The 15,401-nt window shown below is 40.8% G+C and overlaps 1 protein-coding gene across 1 annotated transcript in view; it reads right to left on the bottom strand.

The window, feature by feature from the left end:
* gas7b (growth arrest-specific 7b) overlaps window positions 1-11,499 on the bottom strand; it is a 76,998-nt gene extending 65,499 nt beyond the window's left edge. Inside the window, exon 1 of the mRNA XM_086140220.1 lies at window positions 11,141-11,499. Within this exon, the coding sequence (XP_085996346.1) occupies window positions 11,141-11,320 (180 nt within the window). The 5' untranslated portion in view covers window positions 11,321-11,499. The remainder of the gene's footprint in view (window positions 1-11,140) is intronic.
* Window positions 11,500-15,401: the final 3,902 nt, after the last annotated feature.

Raw genomic sequence — 15,401 nt, 5'->3', positions numbered from 1 at the left:
AAAATCGTAATTCGATTTTATCAGGCATGAATCATCCGTGATATTTAGATTGCCATCAACCGACTGAACGTCAATGTAAAGATAAAAATAAAACAAACAGCTGCCGTTCACACCTTTGTCCAGACCCATTAAAGGAAGAGAAGACAGAAATGTGTTTTAGGCACATATTAAAATGTCAAGAAGAAGCTGACTTTTGACCCATCCGCTGTCAATTGTTCTCTTTCCAACCTGTTATTCATGGATGTGGAGGTTCCATCATGAAAACACGTTTTCCAAGATCACCATGACCTTGACCTTTGTCCCGCCAAATTTTTCATCCTTAAATCCTTCAAAGTGGACATTTTAGCACAGAGCATCAAGTATTTTCACTCCTTGCATTCCTGACCGCTCGCATTCATGGATTGACGGAACCCAGAAGAGACATTTAAAGAAAGGCTTGTGGCTTCATGTTAGCAGTTTGGACAGCTACTCCTGCAGGAAATGTTACCAGACAAACTATTGTTGTCTTACAGACAAAACAAAATTCACCAGACGCTTACTATATCATCGGACTCCTCTCATTTTTCTCAAATGGCCCAAGACTTGAAATGCCACTCAGGTCAGCTCGAACATTTGCAACAGAAAAAAAGGTTCTTAAGCTCTTCCGTAATACAGTACCGAGCTACTTCCTCCAAAACCCTCTCTTTGCTTAGGAGTAGGCTTGTAGTTAGCACTAGGCTAGCCACTAGTTCTGATGTGATAGGCATACTGATGAATATCCCTCCATCAGTGTATGACAACAACCTTTTGCCTTCACATTTTGCAGGTTCCCAAGGGGCGTGGCTTAATCTACTGCAGCCGTCTCCGCAGGCGTCCACCATTGTTATTTGTTTTATGAAAATTAAAGCTATTATCGCATTACTTCAGCTCTTATGTAACTGCAAGCACTACTGGATTTATAACTGCCTGTCCCTTCCAACCCTCATCCCCCTCTTGACTTCTAGCACTCTGTTCTTCTCTCTCTCTCGTTCCCTCTTTATACCCAAATCAGTCGAGACTGAAGGCCGCCCAAACTGAGATCCAATCCGTCCAAGGTTTCTGCAGCGCGAAAAGGCACTTATTTCTTCACCACTGTCGTGAGAACTCGCTCATGGGGAAATGTACGGTCTCTGTCAATCATTTTGAAGATCATTCCTGCTCTCCGTGGAAAGTGACAACTATGTTATGATTTGGCAAGATATAAATAAAATCTGACTTGACTCAATAAATATTGAATGACATCTTATTATTATTTGTAATGGCTTGGCACACCGCATTTATGTCTCCCTACAAAAAAATCAGCCAAAAATTAAAAAGGTAAAATAATCCTTCATATTTGTAAAAAAAAAAAATCATACGAAATTCCTCACACAATTAAAGTCATACTCTGGAGAATTCTTCTAAGGCTCAGCAACAGATATCCCAAATTCTCAGCCAAAAAAACTGCCCCAAATCTGAAATCATCAAAATATCAATTAATAATTGACAAGAAATGACCCAAAAACTAATTATTCCTGTCCATTTTACAACTTGAACATACATGGATATGTATGCTTATAATGCTTATGTTTTATATGAATTATGCAATATATACTGTACAAATATTCTGGATAAATATATATATATTCTATAGCTATATTGCGGAAAATCGTCCTGGTGTCAGCTGTTAAAACCTGATTTAAGGGTAATTTCAGAAGGTATGACGCTCGTATCATCTCCAAGTGTATGTGTGTGTGTGTGTGTGTGTGTGTGTGTGTGCACGCACAAAATATGAGCACCGACCCCCCCCCCCCCTCCCCATCAGAACACGGACAAACTCTCACACGACTCCCACGCTACGTCAGTCCTTTTCGTCGGCGCTGTTATCGCCGCAGCCAGGCGGAGAATGTTGTGCTAACCTCCTGATGGATCTTCTGGGATCACTCAGCGGCCGCTCGGGGGGCCTCGTGTGAGAAAACACGGCTCACATGCGCGGTCAGCCGCTCGCCGACTCGACAAAGCGGGGCAAAAACGTGTTGAGCGGGCCAGACTGAGGCGGGGGATGTCTTGTTTTGGTTTGCAGATGTGGGCGCCTGCAGCGAAGCCCCCAGATGTGGAGAAGCCAGACACAGATAGTGAGCGCGTGCGCACGATCCCACATCGACTGCAATGACTGTCTGCAGAGCTGGTGCGTGTGTGAATGAGTGTGTGTGTGTGTGTGTGTGAGTTTGCATGTGTGCGAGTGTCCCAAAAGCAAACAAAGCCTGTTTGTGTCATCCACCCTCTCCAGTTTATGTTAATTTCTCACGCCGCTTTCACTTTGAGCTTCCACGACAGCCAACACAAAGGCAGGACTTGTGCACGGGGGGGGCCGAGTGTGCATGTCGTCCATGCATGATCAAACTGCGCCGGGTGGGATGGGGGTGGAGTCGGAGGGGGTAATTCTCTCGAGGGTCGGCTGGTCCGTCGTGTTCACGCTGATACCGATTGTTGGTGTGTCAGGAAGTCAAGGGTCGAAACGGCGTCGCTGTAAATGCTGACGTCTTTGTCCCGAAAAGTGCAGAAAAACAAACGATGACAATAGGGTGCATTCAAGGGAACAAACGTTAAATAGAACTCGGTGAAAAATAAAACGAAACTGCCATGGTGCGTGATGCTCAAAGCAACAAAGTCATTTTGAATGATTTTTCTCTTTTTTTTTTTTATTGGTAAAATACATAAGTGAAAATGAGTTCAACATGTAAGAGAATTGGGGCCAAATGGGAAAATTTCCCTTAACTTTTCCTTTTTTTTTCCCATCTTTAAATAATCAACGGGAGGACAGTGGTTGTCTTTCCAGCGCTCGCTGAGCACGGTTTAACTTTAAGCTGAGGTTCAAATACGTCGCAAACAAGTATTTCAGTGTGAGAACACACAACGCATCACAAACTGGAATGTGAAAGATGCAATTAATACTTAATTTATGACTCTTTACTAAGTTTGTCTGAATATGAGGTTATTATATACTGACTCTACAATACTGTTAGTCATTCATTGTCATTTCTATCCAATTATTTGGAGATTTTTATTTTTTGCTTGTTTACATTTTATTGGTTGTCTCGTCGGTCACCTGTTGATAAACAATGGCGGAGAAAATATTAGCAATTTATGAACATAAGTAGTTTTTTTTTAAAGGTGATGATATATTGTTGGATATCTGAAACTGGATATAAATAGTTTAATTATTAATAAACAAGGCCTTCGATTAAATCAACAATTTACTAAAAATCAAGCCGCACGGCTGGCTCTAATTCAGTTGGAAGAAAACAAAATATAAAGGCTTAAATATGTTTGACATGTTGTTGCCGGGAAGATCGAACCTGCAGGTAGATTCAAACATCTGATTTGACCTTTGACTGCCCGCGTGTCAGTGAGGTAAAGAAGCGCGCCGTGCGCCGCTGCATTTTCCTCCCACTGCGTTCTACTGAAAAGCCTGATCTCCTTTATATCTCAGGGTGTGAGCTACGCGCACAAGCGCGCACCCACACCCACACACACACGCATGCACGCGCACAAAACAAACAAACATTACGTCAGACACATTGACAAACTGGGCTCTTGATTTAAAATAAAAAGATCGGTGTGAACTGATTCTGACCGAGGGTGTTGGGGGGGGCAATGAGGAATTAAGGCTCGAGTTGAAAATAACCCTAATTACGCTCTTAACCGCGCTAATGTTTTCTAAAATGACTGCATAGACCACAAGGGAACAGACTGATCCTTAAAATAGGGTCTGCTGATTATCAGTAATGGCTAATAATGGGCTTATTCATCATTTATAATGTTATCACTTGCAGGGGACTCATAGAAATCAAGCTCCATTTTCTGCTCGGTTTTCTGAGGTCAGAGGAATGTTTAATGTTTTGGATTTTTCTGTAATTTTGTGTAATTTGTTTTTCTTCCATCGTGAAAACACCTTTTTTTATTCAAACGGAAAGCTATGTAAATCATAGATATTCCTAAATATCCTTAATAATCAGACAATTTTGGTGATTTGCTTTGCTTTTCCTTTTTTTTTGCATTTTTTTCTGATGTTTTTTTGTTCTGTTGTTGCTTTTTTTTCTGATGTTTTTGTGTTGCTTGGGGGCGGAGTAGCGCAGGAGGTAGAGCACACACACACACACAAACACACACACATACACACACACACACACACACCACTGCCCCTGGTTTGATTCTTGGCTCCTCCTAGTGTGTGCAAGTGTTTTTGAGCAACACACTGAACCCCTAACTGCTCCCCTGGCGCTGGTGGACGGCAGCCCACTCTTCATGGTTCATCCATGATAAGTTAATTGCAGAAAACGAATTTCCCCACAAAGTATTAATAGAGGATAAAATTATTATATTTTTTTTCTTCAAAAACAGTAAAATGCATGATGAATTTCTTTTTGAAGATATGATCATTACATTGCCCGGAGGGGTGCACACTACTGTTTGGTGCATGTGTGTGTGTGTGTATGTGTGTGTGTGTGTGTGTGTGTGTGGACTGGAGTGCAGGAGAAGAAGAGGGGAAGCACCTGGCTGTGTGTGGGACAGTACCCGGGCAAAACCGCAACCAGAAAAATCAGCTGGAAGCTGCGCCCACTCAGGATAAACCGAGCTGACAGCAGAGCAGGGGGACACCCCAAGACGGAGCGTTTGCGGTTGCGAGTGGTTTACAGCCGTAACCTTGACGACAGCACACTAACTCATGCGAGACTCACTAAGTCATGCTGCAGAGAGAGAAGACACAGCGTCGGGGCTCCTAACTTGAGTCCACTATTAATATGTTGGAAGATCAACATTACATCACTGTCCTGACTGGTAATCTGCAGCTCAAGAGTTTGTGAATAATATTGTCACTATCACTTTTCAAAGGAAGAGTGACAGTTGTGACACTGTGATAGCACTTTGATCAGTTGTGATTGATTGATTGATTGATAGATGATTAATTGTGTTCCAGCCAGGGAACATTTCTGACCGCAATGTTTCACTGAGCTTTTTTATATCAAAACATGACTCCCATTATTGTGAAAAAAAAAAAAACAAACATATTTTCCGAGGCAGCTGCTGTTGTTCCTCTGGTTTGATAATGAAGTTCAGTCTACGGTCAGTTCACTCATTCGCAAAGCAAAGAGGGAAAAAGAAAATGAAAATCGCACGCGTAAACTGGCATTATGCTAGCAAAATCAACAAAACATTACAAAAAGGGTCACAAATAAAAAGACAAAATTCTACAGGTGACCACACATGTGACAAAAACTTGGAATTTGTAGTTGAGGAAATCAAAGTATTCCAGAAATTATACTTCAAATCACCAAGTTAGAGCTATTAATAATCCGCACAAAATTTAGGTTTCTAAAAAGGCATCACACAAGAAATGATCTTTGAGGTGATGTTCACAAGCAGGTTACTGCAACTTAATAATAAAAGAAAACAATAAATAAAGTCAAAATATAGCAATATAGAAGTATTAAAAAACAACAAGTACCTGCATAAAGAACAATCAAAAAAATAGCTAAAATAATGGAAAACTCTTCAAAAGTAATTTCATTATTGACATTCAAAATCAAAGATCTAGATAATGTAATATAAGCTACAGGGCAAGTTGTTACAACAAAAAATTGATGAAATATTTTTCCCCAAAAACTGAAAAATACAAATGCCAGAAGTCTAAATTTTTTTTATTCCATGTTATCTATTTAAATAATCACAAATTGTCCCGTGAAACGTGTCCGGCTCCGCCATGACTGTGACATGGAGTTGCTCGCCCAGGACCATCATGCACTGTCTCAAGTGCGACTTGGCCAAACATGAGCCCGGTTCATGTGGATAAGTTACAGGCCTTTTGGGGAAACGGTTATTATCCATCTATTAAGCATAAAGGCACCGAAGACGAGGAAACATTCGTCATCCCTGTTAACCATCTGACGAACCCAGAAACTCAGTGGGTGATAAATGACCCGAGAGTTGCTACAGATTCCTGGACGGATCACTTGAAACATAAATCCACCTGGGTTATAGAAAAAAAAAAAAAAAAAAGAAAACCAAAAAGAGATAAAAGATATCTGGGGAAAAATGCTGTCATGAAACTGTCTGAATTGTTCAACAAATTATTATTAGAATAAATGTCAACTCATTATTCCCTTCAAATCATTTTTTTCCATCTGAGTGTAATTTGAAGAAACTGTTTTTTATTTAATTTTATTCAAGGCCAACAAATGGCAAATGATGATAAAAAATTTTCTATTTTTTTTTAATGATGACATTTTTCTTGATGGCTAAAAAAACGACCAATCTACTCTCATGAGGCAAATAAACATCACATTGATCAGCTGATTTCATCTCCCACCAACAGAGTAGATCATCTATAAACGTAAATATCGCATACGTGAATAATCCAATTGGGCCGTTAGCTCTTCATCATCATTATGTGAGCTCGTGACAGCGGCAACAAATGCAAAGTTTCAATATACTCACACTGATGACGGCCGAGGTCGATGTTTCATTGGGTTTCATTGAGTTGGAACATTTGCCTGAACCTCACTTCCCACTTAAAAAATGTAGCGTCTTCCCTCGCGTCTAATTGCCGTCTTTGTGACAGTGGTGGTTACAGGTATCACCCAGAATTGTCTGATAAAGTGACTTTGACACCATTTAAAATATCAATTAAATCAGAATGTGTATGATCACCAATGTACTTGGTACATTTCACATAAGGTGTACGTGATACTTCCAGTACATCTTGGAAACTGTATTAACACTTTGTACTGACATAGAATAAAATACTATCACCGGCTTTCCTATAATCTGACTTAGTGTCATTCGTGTCAGACAAATTTGTTTTGCTTTTTCTTTCATCATGTGTCCCGTTATTGCTTTCCTCTGCAATCACCGGGGCTGATAAAGCCGACACCGGGGCGGCGTTTGGACATAGCGGCTAACGGCGTCTCGATACATAGCAGGAATGTAGTCATGCAGCGCAGAATGCGGCTCTAATGACTGTATCGTGCCGAGAGGCTCCGAGGAACCTGCCACTGTTGATTCAGAGAAAAGTAACGACCAGATGGCAGTTTGGGGAGTGAAAAAAAATATCTGCTAGGCTCCTGTTCCACCGGCTGCACCCGAACGGATCGTCTGTACCGCATCAATTGTAGCGCCGTTTCTTCCCCGACTCCGACGGGCCGTCGTTCGACGCGGCTGGTTTCAAGTTTCCGTTTGTTTCGTATTTGTTGCTAGAAACCGTTGAATGATGGAAATACCTAATGGGACACTCCCCCTCCCCTGCTGGGACTGGAACCACCATCATATGAATAATAGATGACACAAAATACCCTCTTTGACGTGGGGAAAACTGCTCCGGAGTTACGTAAAGTGCAAAAAGATGGCGCAAGGCTAAATGCGGTGACTCCATGGAGCGACGGTCTGACAAAGGACCGACTTCTCGCTTGCTGATAGAAACCCCTCAAGCGTCCATGTTTGTTTTGGACGACTTCTTCGGCCGACGTCGCGGAGTCAACAGAGACAGAGTCGCAGTCGCGGGGAGAGTTCTGATGTGCTTTTGTTCGCTCTTTCTCTTTTTCATTTCCTTCTCGTAACACGGACAATGAATCATTGTCTTCAGCGGCTCTGACGCTCCAGAGGGTTGGGAGTTTTGATAAGAAGAAACGCAGTGTTCCGCTTCAAAGACGCCCCATTGTGTTTTATCTGAAAACTAAATCAGAGCGAAAAAAAAAAGCAAAAAAACAACAAAACTAATTCAGTTTGTTGTTCGACTCTTTCTGTGCAAATTTGGGTTAAAATATCCCACTTGCGTCCCAATGTTAGCATTTCATTCAGAAGACGCTTAGTCTGTGAAAAAACAGCGGCGAGTCAAAACAACACGGCATCTTGTCTCTGCGTTAAAGGCGGTTGTAGCTTAGCTTAGCATAATAGCCGGTCGAGCCCAAAGTAGAGAAAGCTCCGATTAAAGCCTCAAAACTCCAATGAACCCTTAGCGCTCAGGCCGAAAAAAAAAAAGGTGAACGTTTTGGTAGCCCATCGTCAGATTCCCTATTGAGGACAAAAAGTTGTCAACAAAAGCGGCGTGTCTCGTCTGGTCAGCTGTCAACTGTGGTTCAAAAACTGCTCTCCACAGATCCTCGGCAATTGAACAACAAGGTTTCAACCGGTGGTCACCTCAGGCCATCCTAGGTTGGCAACTAAAGTATGGCGTTCCAGAAAGCGGTGAAGACTGTGTGTTTTAAGATGGGGGTGTGTGAGACCATCCTGTGTGTGATACAGTGTTACATGATACAACGGTGTGTGAGACACAGATGTGTGTGTCACTGCAGTGTGAAATGCGGGTGTGTGAGGTGCAAAGAGGAGGCTGGAGCGAGGGACAAGTCGGGCGAGTGTGTCGGAATCACAATCACAATCACGATTGCTTTAATTGGCAAGTTGTTTTACAATTACAAGGAATTTGCTTTGGTTAACAATGCCAAACAGTGAACATGTAACAGGCATTATATAAATTAAGATGTATGTGAGTGTGTGTGTGTGTACATTTGTGCGTGCAGGTGGGAAAGTGACGTCTGCCTTAGTAACACTGTAAGAGCGACCATCAACAAAACTACAGAGGATGGAGAAATAAAGAGGGGACTTCTGCATCTGTCACGATGCCATGAGTCACAGTGAGTGATGACACATCCAACAACACACTGAGGTTGTTGTTCAGGCTCTTTATACTCTTGTCCAGTAGTGTATACAGGACTGTTTCAGAAAATTAGAATATTGTGATAAAGTTCTTTATGTTCTGTAATGCAATCACAAAAACAAAAGTGTCATACATTCTGGATTCATTACAAATCAACTAAAATATTGCAAAAATTTAATTATGGTAATATTGCCGATTATGGCTTACATCTTAAGAAAACTCCAAAGTCCTATCTCAAAATATTAGAATATCATGAAAAAGTTTTTTTTTTTTTTTTTTTTTTTTTTAATTGGATTACAGAAGATAAAGAACTTTATCACAATATTCTAATTTTCTGAGACAGTCCTGTATACAAATATATACTGCTCAAAAAAATAAAGGGAACACTTGAACAACACAATGTAACTCCAAGTCAATCACACTTCTGTGAAATCATAGTGTCCACTCAGGAAGCAACACAGATTCATTTTGACTTGTTTTAAGGACATTACATCAAAGTTGGATCAGCCTGGAGTTTGTTTTTACACTTTAATTTTGAGTGTGATTCCTAATCCAGACCTCCATGGGTTGATACAATTGATTTCCATTGATCATTTTTGTGTGATTTTGTTGTCAGCACATTCAACTGTGTAAAGAGCAAAGTATTTCATAAGAATATTTCATTCATTTAGATCTAGGATGTGTTTTTTAAGTGTTCCCTTTATTTTTTTGAGCAGTGTATATCTACATGTAGTGGCAATAAATGAAAGTATGCAACATAGCGAGCATATTTTCATTTTATTATTTAAAGCTTGCGATAGAAGACTATCAGCCAGAATGAAAGGAAAGGTGTATAAGACAGTAATGGGACCAGTAGACGGATGCTGGAATTGGAGCTGCCAGGCAGGAGGTGTCGAGGACGACCAAAGAGAAGATTTATGGACGAAGTGAGAGAGGATATGAAGGTAGAGGAGGATACAGAGAATAGGGTTTGATGGAGAAGGTTGATTCGCTGTGGCGACCCATGAAGGGAAAAGCCCAAAGGAAAAGAAGATAGCATGCTGAATAAACGCTATGCGCAGTGGATGCAGAGAATGAAGCGACGGTCGCTGAGCCAATCACAGCCAAGGATACGGTACGCCATGCTCTGGTTAGGCGCCACCCTAGAACATGGTGATTTTACCGTAAAAATAATTGAAATAATAAATAAATAAAAATACATGATACAAAAAAATCCGTATTTTCAATCAGGATACAATTTTTCAGATTTTCAGATAATTTTCTAGGTCATTATTAGCTGCTGTTTGGCTGATGTGAGGATTTACAGAGGCTTCCCCGCGTGGCTTAGCGACGAATATTGATCAACCACGGAGGATCCAATAGTCCGAATCAAAAAGATCATTATGAAATGACCAAAAAATGACCCAACTCTTGTGTGGGTCAGTTCTCGGTCGTCCGAAAACAGAAAAAGAACCAGACGGCAACGAACCGGGGCGGTCGTCCTCGACACCAACTTGGCTTTGTCAAAGATCCCAATCACCTCAACGCTGAGGCCCTAAATGTAGCGAATCCGATATTTTCAGAGACATTATATGATCTGGGGGGCTAAAAAAGAAAACAGGAAGTAATGACCTTTAGTTTGACAGGTAACTGCATGAAGGCGGGCGAGAGATCAACCGATGCTCAGGAGGAAGTGACACCGGCTGAGAAGAAATGAAGGAAGCAGCAGGAACATTCTTGATAAGATGAAAAGATGGAAAACGAGTTTCCCTCCACCTTTACTCTCTGGGTGGGGTAGTTTCAGCCCCACCCCAGCAGACTTTAACAGCAGAGTGTTTCATCATCAGTGTGTCTCCACTCAGGGAAACTTGGAAAACCAACACACACACAAACGCACACAAACATACTGCTGTCTGTTGTCACACTCAGGAGAGGAGCCTGGTGTCACACACCTGTTAACACACACAGTGCAAAGACGCTTTCCAGACTTGGGAGTGTGTGTGTGTGTGTGTGTGTGTGTGTGTGTGTGTGTGTTTTGGTGGGTAGGGGGCGGGGGGGCTGAGGAGACCTGAGAATGCGCGAGGAATGCGTGTATGTGTGTGTGTGTGTGTGTGTGTGTGTGGTTGTGGAATGAAGAAGAGTTAATGTGATCAGCGCTCACGGGAAAACTATTCACTCGAGCATCTGTCAATGCTGCCTTTATGTCCCGTGCGTGTGTGCATGTGTGTGTGTCAGACGCGTCTGAACTCTCAACTACCCACCACACACATGCACACACCCACACACACTCACACACACGGGCAACTCTAATTAAGACTTAGTGAGAGAAGAAGAAGCTTTGTGTGTGTGTGTGTGGGGGGGGGGGGGGGGGGGCATCGGAGTGTGTGTGTCTGCGTGTGTGTGAGCGTGTGTGTGAGCGTGTGTGTGTGTGACAGCAGCCGCTCTCCTTACCTCCAGGACCTGGACGTAACTGGAGGGGAACCATCCCCGGGCTCCATCCTTCTCGCCCTCCCACCAGCCGCCGGGCAGCGCCTGCACCACCTTGATCACCTCCCCGGCGTCGAAGCTCAGTCCCTGCTGGTGCTGCTCCCCGCTGAACGGGTACAAACTTTTGCAGAAGGACCCCGACATCTCCACCCGCGAAGTCCGTGAAGTAGGGCGAAAGTGGCGTGGATCTTTTTTTTTTCTTTTTCCCCCCAACCTTCCCCACCGACCCCCCTCCCGCCGATGCGACCGCTGTCAGTGTCGGGACGAGTCTCTCTGCTCGCCGCGCTGCTTCCTCCGGCCCCCGCGTTCAGTGTGAGGCCACCTGAGGCGGCGTCAAGTTGCCCGAAGTCACGCAAGAGCAGGAAAAAAGTTGTATATGCGTGCTTTCAAAATAAAAGCATGCTTTCAAATCCTGTCGTTCGCTGCATGAATACTAAATTAAAATAATAAATTCATGAATTCTTTGAATAAAATAAATTAAAAAAACATAACAAAGTCCTTTATCTAATTTGATGTAATTAATTAATCTATCTAATTATTTCTAAAAGATATGATCTCATATATCCGTGATGCTCGCTAGTTTTTGGGTTATTTCACGTTTAATTCCCCGATACTTATACGCGTGAATGCACACGCATAGTAAAGATTTCCAATGTTTTTTTTTGTTTGTTTGTTTGTTTTTATTTGTTAATGGATGCTACCGTTCAATTCAGCCGTTTAGTACTGGTTTCTGTATTTTATTTTGAAAATCATTACCGGGGGTTTTATTTTGTCACCGAGGATTGTTAACGCCTCAGTTTCTCGTCACTCACTTTTAAATGGTGATTTATGACAACATATAACTGTTGTGATGCTCTTCAGTTTTACTGCTTTTCCCTTGAAGCTGAGACACTTTTATTTCCTGGAGGTATATTTTACAAGAAAATATTTTGAGGGGAATTGGGATAATTATAATAAGGAATGATAACAATTATCCTTGCTGCTCAACTGAGCATGAAATGGTTTTACGTTGATATGTCAGTAGCTGTTGCGTTAGATTAAAAGAAGAAAAACACACAATAAATTGTACACAGAGTGTATGTGAATTCAAAGTTCAAATTTTGTGGACTTACCAACAAATCAGTCAATTCAATTTGTATTCACTAAAATATGTTGGAAAATATTTCTGATGTAGCATTACTAGTCATTGGAATTAGACACAAATAAATAATGAAACAAAATGAAAACATATTAATGAGTAGTTAATATTGTAATTTCCAAAAGCCCAAGGCCATTTTCTGTTAATTTCAATTTGTTGATTTTTCTTTTTTTTTTTTTTTTTTTTGGAAACTTGATGTGGTCTCATTCAATTTTGTGTCCTTGAAATTCCCAGTATTTTGTTATAGAATCTTATTTTTATAATTCTCTTTTTTTTTTTTTTTTTTTTTAAGATTGTTAGTTTGATTTGTTTTTGTTTTTTTATGAATATGCAGTTGTCTTTTTTTGCGATGTAACTTTGTTCTATTTTAAAGCAGTCATTCATTTTTTTTGTATAAAATGCAGCCGTACCAGACACACAGTAGGAAAATGATGACGACAATGACGGGAGTGATGATTCACTTCTTCTATATGAGCTGTACAAACAGAAGTTGCTTTGAGGTTTTCTCTCCACTTGGAGGTTCATTGAGCAATAAATTAACTATGAAATGAACAAGAAACTTTTCTTTATACACATACATAAATTAAAACAATTCAACATGTCAAACAAATGTGTCACAGTGGTTTTCTTCCTTGTGAAACCTGTGCAAATTGAACTTGCGCAAAAGCGATTTTGTCCCCAGTATTTCAACCATTCGTTAACTTCCTCTTCCTCTGCTTCTGTCTTTCCCAACAACTGAATCCAGTGCAAAAAAACACTTAAACTAACAACACAGAATAATAATTCATTCAGCAGAAGTGCTGCAACACACTTCTGTGAGCCTGCCTTCCATTTTTTTAATACTCATACTGCTTGTGTACAATGTGTACAGGCAAAGACAAATATTTGTCTATTTTGATATTGCTATTTTGATTTGATATTGCCAAGCTATACAGATAACACATAAACACAGGAAACCAAACATAAATTCATTGTTACTGTGATGCGTTACTGTACGGATTGTTAAAGAATTAGAGATAGATAGATAGATAGATAGATAGATAGATAGATAGATAGATAGATAGATAGATAGATAGATAGATAGATAGATAGATAGATAGATAGATAGATAGATAGATAGATACATAGATAGACCTGTCTTGCTGTGCAACACCGTCCTCTAGCGAAAGTTATTGCATATTGCAAATGAAATCCAGGCTCCCAGACGGAACTTGAGGCGATCAAGAATGACCTGGAGCGGCCTGATAAAATGAAAGAGACGTCAAAAAGTGACAGAAAGAAAACGCGCAGATCTATAAGCATTTGACTTCAGATTACGCAATATGCAGTGAATTTTTTTTCTTGTTGAAATGAATCATTATCTGTGAGGACCTGGTGGTCATTGAAATACAGTGGACAATTCTGACCCAGTGACACGTCACTGGTGTGCCCTTGAAACAATGTCTTTATCAAAGTACAGGAGATGTGGATGTGCACGTGAATGCGTTTGAGTGCACGTGTTTGGATGTTTGTGTATGTGTGTGTGTGTGTGTATGTGTGAAGGTGGAGGTTGAGGTGGTGGTGAAAACGGTGGCATTCAATAATGGATGTGTGGCCAGATGTTAAACACCGCTCAGATGTCCAATGTTTTGCTTTAATAAGCAGTTATAGCTCTTTTATCATTTCTTACAATCTCCCTCTCATTTCCAGATCATTGTTTTTGTTGAAGTCGCAATATGAGCGAATGATCATATTGCACATCACTAATGCTAGTGCTGGGTGTTGCAGTCAGGTGCAGAAAAGAGAGAAAAAGCTGCAACGATGATGATCTGATGTCTTGGGTGTAGTGTAGAATAGTATAGAATATTCAATAGAATATAGTTTAGAAATATTGAAATATGATCATTTATGTCATACCTGTTTATTTCTTGCAAATACCTTATGTGTCATTCGTTGCTGATTTGTATTTAGTTTTGTTTTTTTTTAATTTTTTTAGGTAATTTCTTTCCTTGCTGATTTTCTTTTGGACTTTACGTCCCTGCATAAATTGGAGGAAATTTGAGAGATGTATTGATTTTTTTTAATGAAAAAAAATCCACTTAGATTTCTCAGGAACTGTCTGTTTATTTGTTCATTTGTTTATTTGTTTGTTTGTTATGAATTCCAAATAGAGTGGCGCAGCAGTCGGCGCCTCACAGCAAAAAAATCCCCTGTTCAATTCCAACAGGGCCCCTATTCCTATGCGTGTCTTTGCATGTTTACAGTGTGTGTCACTACATGTTCTCCCTTTGTTGTCATAGGGCTCCTCAAGTTTCCTCCCATAGTCCAAAATATGCAGTGAATGAGAGTGAACGGATGTATCTATATGTGGCTCTGTGATTGACTGTATACATTATGTGTATGCAGTGAATTAATGAATGAAAATTCCAAATGGTACTGAGTACTGTTTGTGGTTGCGTGTCTTCAAGTTGAAAGTTGGTGGGATGTGCCAGATTACTAGGGTGACTGAAGAAATGTCACTTGCTGGAGATGTTTTGCTTGCATCATCCCACACTGATACTTTAGAAAACATAAACCGGAACGTTTCTGTTGCACCTTTGGCGTATATCTGACGGCTCTGCTTCAGGTGCCTTAGAAGTGCTTGAATAAGCTGTCCGGTTTAAAAGCGAGGGTCAGGTATTAAAATGGCAGCTTGTAATCTGCCTCTCAGACACATGAAATTCCTGATGGGAACTTTGAGACACTGACAAAACAAACCACGCAGGACTGTAATCCCACTGTCTGCTGGCTGAACAAACAGGTTCAAGGATGGAGCAACAGGGCCAAACACGCACGTGATCTGCAATTAATCCTCTGGAGGCGCTTTGATTTTATCGTTCTGATCCTCTTTAATCCGCCACTATCGCACCGGTGTTATATCCTGTAGGGAGATGATTGACAGCCAGGAGGGCGGGTTATTTTAACCCGAAGATGTAAATGTCAGTGGGGCTCTGCCCTGATCTCCAAATGAACTCAACTGCACACACTTGGGGTTTGATATGAAAAATAGTCCAAAAAATTAATCCAAATTGAGATTACCACAATATCAACGTTTACTACATCATTTAA

Source organism: Fistularia commersonii, chromosome 33 (assembly GCF_037954325.1).
Source record: "Fistularia commersonii isolate RoL2024-O1a breed Wild chromosome 33, RoL_Fcom_v1.0, whole genome shotgun sequence".
NCBI lineage: Eukaryota > Metazoa > Chordata > Actinopteri > Syngnathiformes > Fistulariidae > Fistularia > Fistularia commersonii.
The sequence above is the reverse complement of the archived record's forward strand: the minus strand, read 5'-3'. Positions and strand labels throughout refer to the sequence as shown.